At 37.5% G+C, this 9,209-nt stretch overlaps 1 protein-coding gene across 1 annotated transcript in view; it reads left to right on the forward strand.

Annotated features, from left to right (window-relative positions):
• LOC117445922 (contactin-associated protein-like 4) overlaps nt 1–5,591 on the forward strand; it is a 188,271-nt gene extending 182,680 nt beyond the window's left edge. The window contains exons 22-24 of the mRNA XM_034081867.1: nt 2,699–2,914; nt 3,334–3,405; nt 4,880–5,591. Coding sequence (XP_033937758.1) covers nt 2,699–2,914; nt 3,334–3,405; nt 4,880–5,076 — 485 coding nt within the window. The 3' untranslated portion in view covers nt 5,077–5,591. The remainder of the gene's footprint in view (nt 1–2,698; nt 2,915–3,333; nt 3,406–4,879) is intronic.
• The last annotated feature ends 3,618 nt before the right edge of the window (nt 5,592–9,209 follow it).

Genomic DNA, 9,209 nt, shown 5'->3' on the forward strand with positions numbered 1-9,209 from the left:
TGCTTACCTTGGTGATGTGTTAAAAGCTAGATGTTGGCTGCCTCCAATAAGTTATTAAAAGTGATTCAATCATTAGATAGTATAAAGCTATATAGGATTTAAAGATCTGCCATCTTGTAATCTATCCAGTCATGCATTCATCAATTTTCTAATCCACTTATCATGTCAAAGGGTCCTTTGTGATAGGCAGGAGACAGGCTGGACAGGTGGCCAATCACATATCCAACTGACTGTGAATAGAAGTTAGATTTTACTGAAGATAAGAGAGGTTTCAGCTTACAACATACACGTTTTTGTTTTATTGTATTTCTCAAATAACCTAAGAAATTGAAACCAAGAATGAGCTAAATTAATATGTTATCAGAAGAAGTAGAATATATAGAAATCTAATGAATATATTAACAAAACCAGTTTTTGGATGTGTAATTAGGTACATCATTTGTTTATATATAATTTGTAAGTCAATAATATTTTTTGTTTATCAATTTGATACTGCTTAAGTTTGTACAGCATCATAATTCTCATGTTTCATTTCTTTATTATTATATATTTTTTGTATTATTGTTTTACACGTTCGAAATAAATCAAGAGTGATCACTATGACATGTTTCTGCTCTTCTCTAACAACCGTAAGTTGCCCATGTTAGAAACAACAAATTGATGCTGGTGCTGTTTTTATGTTGAGCTCCTTAAATATGTTCCGTTGTTGACCCGGGCCTTGTCAGTGTGCGACCCGGCCTCATATCGGTATCAGAGAGGCAGCAAGATAGTTGATACACTGTCACTCCCTGCCAGTGCTGTCATCCATCAGCCTGACTAATGGAGCAGGGAGGAATGGATAGACTGCGCTGCTCACAGAGAAAGAGAGAGAGAGGGAGACTTGGGGGGGTGAAGAGAGTGGAAGGGAGAGATGGTGATAGAGAGAGGTGGAGGTACAGGGCAGAAGCCGGGCGGAGGTGGACAGAAATCATCAGTTTGGTGGATACAAGGCCAAAGCTGTCAGTGTGGGATTTGACTGCTCGCACAAACATCCAAACTCTATATGTTACCTTTTAGTTTTAACAATGTTCTTGGATATTCTTTTATCAGATGACATGTTTGATCAATTAACAGAGCTACTTTAACATTTAACCAGGGCTGGGAGATGTGTTAAAATGATTCACAATCTGGCCAGTGATTGGAGATCTGTTGGCTTTGGTTTGTGTTTGCAGCTGAAAGGAGTGTTTGAGTGGCTGAGCGTAGTGACACACAATTCATGAAAACTTGACAAAAACTGAATAAAACTCGCAAAAAAGTGATGGTTAATGGTTATTGTTTAAAAAACGTAAAGCACCTACACTGTCTTATAAAGAAATTGCCCTGTCTGCATGTGTTTAAATGTATAAGGCTAAGAAGGGTTAAAGGTAGACACAGGAGAGTGCGTCTTTCTTAACGATGAAGAGAAAATATAGAATGCCATCCGAGACAATCGAATGCTACTGCTCTTACTTAAATCAGTTGTGTCATTACCCTTTTCTCCCATAAAGGTGTTGCCCTTCATCTTGGAGGCTGCTCAATATATATACACATGTCATGAGTGTTATAATTAAAAGTAAAATAATTTCCTGATGCTCAGAGGATCACATTTAATTAAAAACGTAATCAAAGCCGGATCAAACATACAGCTGATAAACAGCCGTCTCCAGCCAGGCTGCTCTGCAGCGTCCCGTTCATGTGGTGAAGAGTTGCTTCACCATGGCAATAACTTTGATTGGTGACAATGATGTGCTGGGTAATCAAATTGCACTGCAGGAATAATTGAGGGTCACACTGACATTTATAGCTACTGAAGAATTTATGTAGCACCTGCTGTCACAAATAATGATGTTGTAAACAGGTAAGCGCCAAGTGAGATGCTGGTGCAGTTTCTTAAGTCTGTGTATTTTCATTTGCGTTTATTTTACTAGTTTTGTTCTGATAACAAAGAGGCTATATGGTCAGTGTCTTCATAACACAAGCTAAACTTCACATGTTCCATCATCTGGTAAACATAACAAAAGTGTTGATCTACAGTATATCCAGTATTTAAATGAAAACTAGTGTAATGTCCAAATGTTTATTGAACTTTGCTGAGGACCTGTGTGCTCCTTCACAGTCAAAACATAGCATGTCCGCCCAGATAAAATGTTCCTATTTGGCAAACTCATTGCCAGTTATAAGTGCAGATGCAGGCCTGGTACTGTTGAATACAGAAAATAGCGTGTTTTATTTTTGCATACATTTCAGTGTCAAGCATCAACGTTCCTTTTTAGTATTTACACACCAGCATTTAAGGGAATTATGTGTTTGCATTGTCCCATAGGTATGTTTCATTTTTGGGAGCTCAATATCTCAGAGGCAGTGATAATGAACTGTCTTCAACCTCTACAAAGTGCATGAATTGTATATGAATATATTTTTGTCCAAAATATAGCTTTTTACATTCAAAAACATATATATATATATATTTATTTACATTATGTGTATTTTTTTTCAGTATTCTCCACTATCAGGAGATCATAGCTCCAAAATGAACAGCAATATGATTAGATTAGATACAATTCATCATCCCAACCGTGGCGACATCAAGATAAATCACTGCTGTATTTCAAATGTGTAATTGGAACTTGCTGATAACAAATGTGTCTTCTCTCCTCTGTGTTTCTCTCTCTGTGTTCAGAGTCTGGTGAGATGGATGAAGAGCTGGCCGGCTTGGCCTCTCTCGGGTTCAGCGGCTGTCTGTCAGGTGTTTTTTTTAACTCCATCAGTCCTCTGAAAGCTGCCCTGCTGCACCCTGACAGCCCTGTTGTTGTCAGTGGCCCACTGGCCCAGTCCAGCTGCGCCTCCTCCTCTCCAGCCAATCCTTACGCGGCAGAAACCACACATTCCGTATCAGGTACAAGGAGACGACTCAGCCATTATTTCCTATACTATGCGTAACATATATCTTTAGGCAGACATCCCACCCATCTCCCTAGAGTTAAATATAGTATTCTTTGGGCTGCTCATTAGACTTGTATGGGCTCATTAACCATCCTCCTCCGTTAGCAGACAGACTGAGTGATGGCACTATGTCAGATGAGATCATTCAGACAGCTGTAGTGAAGTCTTTTGTAGTTGTTCTGAGGCTTTAACAAGCAGTGACTGCACTGACTGATGAATATCCATCCCCACACACTCCTTGTCCACACGCCTTTCCTTCTTTTTATTTTGTTTCTTTTCGATTGTTTTTCAAACTTGGTGATCTTTGTCGCCATTCTTTCTTCTCTGTAGGCTTTTTAACTCACCTTTTCTGGACTCCTTTATTTCTTTCAGACCAGCCAAATTCAGTGGATCCAGGTCAGCATTTAGTCAATGCCATCAGGAGTGACTCAGCTCTAATCGGAGGTAATGTATTCTTCTGAGCAGGACTAAAAGTTACGGTTGGCTAAAAACTTTATATTTGGAGAGTCTCACATTGTAAAGAGGAACGGGAAGGATAGAAGTGTTTTAAAAAGGATGTGAAGGAGGAGAGAATAATGTTCTTGGTAGCAGAGAAGAAAGAAGCAACATTAAGGAGAAACAATGCATTGGCTGTTTTACTGAGAAGATTTTGGGTCTGAATTCACATGGCGCATGAAAACTTTGCTGACAAAAAGGTATTAGACTCGCACCGAACCACTTTGATGCAGTATTTCATAACTTCCGTTTGCTTTACGAATAAACCGAAAGCTTGAGTGACATCAATTTGAGGTTGTTGATGCTCAAATCAAAACTTAGGAAAACTTTTACAGAATAGAGATACAAACCCATCTTCTGGGAGATGAAAATCACAGACAAAGTAGCGTGTGTCGCACCTGCTGTCTTCCTGCACCATTTCTGCTATGCTATTTTAGATTTAGATCGTATTACAGGAGTGTATAGAGTGACAAAACTAACATTGCCCCAAAACAATGCACTTTCAGTTATTACTGGATTTATTATTTAACACATAATAAAGGATGGGAATGGTCTGAGTTACACAGGGTCTGATCTGTAAAAAGTTGTGACAAGCAACGATTTAGGTTACCTTGTGAGTTTAAAAGTAGATGTTTTTGTATTGTGCTAACAATAACATCAAGCACATATGAATCTTGACTAATTGGATTTCTTGCACATTTAATGTTAAATGGATAATTCAACTTTAATTGTGTCAAACGAGTGACTGTGTATCACGTCACCCTTGTGCTTTTGCCTGAGACAATAAACAAGGTGTTAGGGATTAATTTTGTCTTTACTTAAGATATTTGACCTTTCGGCCTGTTGACATTTACGACGAAGCCTAAGTCTGTTATCTGTCTTAAGGAATGGGAAGTCTCAGCTATTGCTGACATTATCAGTTTTATGACCGGTCAACTCTCGGTCACAAGAGCCATAGAGTCAGATAAAGTGATTCAGTGTCTCCAGGTTTTCACGTACACCTTCCCCCAATATGCTGATTAGCTCTCGGTAAACTAGTTAAAGGGTCTACCAAGATGCGAGGCTGATCAGAATGGACATGGCAACCCACCCGTGCAGTCAGAATCTTTGACTGTGTGATTTGTGATGTGAAATTCTCCGGCCGATGCTTGTATTAAATCCTAGTGTTTGACATCAGAACTCCTGCTCGTCCTGTTTCTCTCTGAGTCCTGACTCTCCATTGAAGCAGAAGTTTCCCTTACAAATGGGAAAACATTTTAAACAGATATGAGAATGTTATAAATCTTGTCATATATATATGTGGAAGAAAATAAGCAGGTTGTCCAAAATTAACAATTTCTTGGAGAAATTGGTTTTGCTAAAATATTAAAAGCAACCTGGTAAGTTGGATTCTGAATTAAAAGTATTTTTGATTTTTATTCAGGGGTGATCGGCATGATGATTTTCGTCTGCGTGGTCGCATTGGCGATAATAGCCAGAATCATCTGCAGCAGGAAGGAGACGTATCGCAACCAGGAAGTGAAAGCAGCGCAGCCGGAAGAGGACCAGGAGCTCCCCTTCAGCAGCCAGGTGGACTCTCAGAGCGCTCCCACTGAAAACCAAAAGGAGTATTTTATTTAGCAGGACCCCCAGCATCACACTGAGCTGTCAGGACAGAGCGGGACCATTCACCAACCGCTCAGAGCTTTATCAGACATTCAGCCCGGGTACTGGGTGGACCCATCAGATGTGAAGTCAAGAAACATTTTATGATTTTCTTACAGTAAATTCTTATCTGCTGTCATTCTGAGTGTAAATATTTATAAATGTAAATGGTCATTTGTGTGCTTATAACAATGTTGTTTGCCATATTGTAAAAAACGTTATTAAAAAGAAAACATGCAGAATGTATGTGTTGATCGAAATACGATTGTTCCAGTAACATTCTGAACTTGGTGTTTATTTTTAAAAAGCACTTTTTCTACGAGGATTATAAACCTTGCTTGAAATGTCAGATGTCAGAGCCATACAGTGTATGTGTGAAAATATGGGAAGAGTAATAGTCAACATAATTCAAACCACTGCTGTATATACAAGTCTGAATACTCATATTCCACATTTTGCCTTTGAGTTCGTCGGAAGGTTTCTTAGTTACTCATTGTGCTTTTTCTTTATATCTTGAAAAACCAAATAAAATCTTGACGAAATGAAGGGATTTCTTTTTTTACTTTTACTGACTGCACCAAAAATCTTTAAAACTAAGACTTAAAGCTCAGACTGTCTGTCACTTTGTTCAATATGCTAAAACCCTAATTGGAAATGAGAGAAGCTGACAATGAGATAAATAAATAAATGAAAACCAGCATCAAATATAAATATTGGATATATATATACTTCTCTGATGCTGAGATACTTTAAATCATTGGTTGTTTTTTCTTTTTTTGCAACATTGAAAATGCGGTTCCCCCTTTCTAGAAGGTTTTCATCCTCCAAGATTTTACCTCATTACTGCTGAGTTAAGGATCTATTTGTTCTTTATGTGTCTCTCTCTTCATGTTTGATATTGATTTTGAATACGAACAAATGTCTCTTTTGATACTCTTGTTTTCAATAATCCCGCACAATAATGATACACGGTTCATGAAAGCAATAACATTTGTTATTCTGAACACCTGCTGTTTGGGAAGTCTCTGAAATTTATGCAATTTAAACTTCCCAGATAGTTAGCAGGAGACATGATTGCCTCAGTGTATCAACAATGAAAGTAACACAACAAAGCTAAACTAAAATATTTGTAGGAGCAATGACTGATGAGCACCGACGATGTCAGCGGGAATTAAATTAAGGATTGTGTTAACGACCAATATTATAAAGTGTGCTTGACATACAGGCGCAAGACATTTCTCTCTCTAGAAGTGCTAAGACAAAGCTGTGCTATTGTCTCAGCCTTTATCCAATATGCCATGTACTAATGAATTGAAATATACCATATCAGATTTCAGCGGAGCCCAGAAAGCCTCCTGAACCAGTAAAAAGGAATTGCCTTTGAGACAAAATAGTTGTATTTGACTGTCTATTTATACCTGACATTCACATGATATGTATATCCCATCAGTCATATCTGTGAATCTACAGTCATGAAGTTTGCTCTTCAAGCTTTATGCCACCATTTAAAAAATGTTTCTCAGTCGAAAAATGTTTAGGTTAGAAATACTTATAAATGACATTATTTTTTAAATGATAACTGTTTCATTGAATGAGAGTTACAGCAATTACATTCAAATCAAATCTATTCACCCATTAATTGATCTTTTTGTTGCTTTTATGCTTCAATTTTTTTGGAACATTTTGAAAATGTAAAATCAGAGTATGGTTTGTACAAATGTATCACAAGTCTCATTTAATTATGTCACTGTAACTTTCTGCCTTCCGTTGATTTTCTCACAGTTTAAATGTTTCAGTTATATGTAAACTACGGCTGCCACTCCCAGGCTTTTATCACACCTTTAATACAAAATACTGGCAACCTTCTGTTCGGACCATTGTCAGGTAAATTATCATACGGTTATATTTAACATGTCAAGGCTTAACCCCCGTCTTGCCACCAATCTTCAATACTCTGTAATGTAATCACTATGTATGTTGATTGGCTGAGGCCTTCCTCTTCCTGTGTCTCTACCCTAAAGTCATTGCTTTTCTGTATAACTTGTTCAGATCTTGGTACTATTTACTAGTGCAGGACTCTTTCAGCTGGAAATAAGATTGATTCTGCTAAATGCTATAACTCTTTATTAAATAACACAACTTTGGTTTAAGCTTGTAGATTTGTTATTTTCTTACCAGAAGGTGATTAAGAATATCCATGTGACATATCTGACCCAGCTTGGTAACAGTCGTTAAGAACACAAAACTATTTCCTCAAATCACAGAATAATGGCCCAGTGTGAATGTAATCACAGCCCGGTAGTTACTGTCAGCCAGGAACAAGACATGGGCATTTTCTGAGTCCTGCTCCATTGTTTTGGCTGGCAGTGATTAGTTTGTGCTGAACCAGCAGAAAAGAAACTGCTGTAACAACAATAATGTAACAATGCTGTATTTGTGAATGATTCTAATTTGTGTGACTTTGAGTGAAAACAATCTGGTTACAATGGTTCAGTTTTACCGGAAAACTCCTCCTCCATGATAATAAAGATTGCTTCTTTTTTTTAATACTGGGAGGTGTTTAATTTTACTCGTCTGGATCTTAAAAAACATGACAAAATAATACAGATTATTGAATAAACAGCTACTTAACCTACTCCCACTCCATCTCTGAGTCTTTGATCCGATTTAAGTCATGTGCCGCCTTTTATCTGCTTCACCCTGCTTGTGTACCCTGCTGTTAAAAATGGTCATTACCAGTCAGAAGTACTGATTTTGATTATAACTACTAACTACTTTAACTACAACAAATATGTATTAGTACATTTATACCTGACTTTATGGTGGACATCCGAAATATTTGGAGTGCCTTAATATAAATTAAAATCCTGTTATAGTGGCAAAACTCTACAGTAGCAGAATTTGCGTTGGGAAAACTGTTTTTAGAGGCGGCTGTTGTCTTTTGTTTTCCTGTTAAATGAAGCCGAAACCCAGCAAACTTTTCCCGTCTAGAGTAAATTAAATCTACATAAATGTACATCACAGATTGTTGTTCTCCCTAAACTTTTCAGGATAGGCTTCTCTTTATGCACTGCATGACATTATTGATGAGTATTAATATGCTTCTGTCTGCAGAGTAGAGATAAAGACGGCTGACTAAATGGCTGTAACACTCGGGAGACGGAAATATCTGTTTTCTTTTTTATGATGACATTCTCTCCTAACTCATAATTAGGTAAATTACTTTTTTTTTTAAACAACTGACCTCACTTTTAGTAGGGCATAACAACCAAACAGAGCCAGACATAATCAAGTCGTCAGATGTAGTCAGAAGACACTCGATGTGTCCCATTCATTGTGAATTATTTACAGTTCCTAAATGGAAATACAATTCCTCCCATTAAATTCCATTATATGTGAGAAATGGGAGTAAAATAATTTCCTTCTGGTGGCATGGTACATTTGCAAATTCTGTGAGCTTTCTTCTCATATATTTACGATGGTCAGCTCATAGCGTCACCATGCAGAGACCAGAGTCAGGTTATGGGGAAAGAGTTTTTCAGAAGAGCTTGAGAATCTTGATTGTTGACACTATAGGAAGCACTACTCTGACCAAATGTTTATATTTTACAGAAAGCTATGATATAATAGACAAACCTTAAAACAAAGATACAGAACAGCTTTGAACACTGATGACAAACTTGCTATTGCTCAGAGGAAAGAAGAACATTTGTCCTTTTCAGTTTCTTTGTTATGACAGTCCTTTCTTTGTTGAGCCTAATTCTGAATCAACATGTTGCAGTTACTTGTATCCATGTTTTAGTATGTGTTTTGGTCAACAATATCACTGGAATAGTAGAGAGAAGCACTTGAGGCAGACTTGAAGGAAGGCAATTACAGGCGCTGCACACTCACACAGGTGTTTCACTTGTTCTGATTAGACCTGATCTGTTCAGGCTGGAGTTGGCTGGACCTATGCTAGAAATCCTGACTACAGAGGCCTGTACAACGAAGCCGGATTTTCTCAAAATCAATAGAGCCTTGTACACTGGTCAAGTATCTTCTTATTGGAGTTTAGATTGATATATTTCATATCGATATATACATATTCATTTTATTTAGACTTTTCA

Source organism: Pseudochaenichthys georgianus, chromosome 4, assembly GCF_902827115.2.
Source record: "Pseudochaenichthys georgianus chromosome 4, fPseGeo1.2, whole genome shotgun sequence".
NCBI classification, from domain to species: Eukaryota; Metazoa; Chordata; class Actinopteri; order Perciformes; family Channichthyidae; genus Pseudochaenichthys; species Pseudochaenichthys georgianus.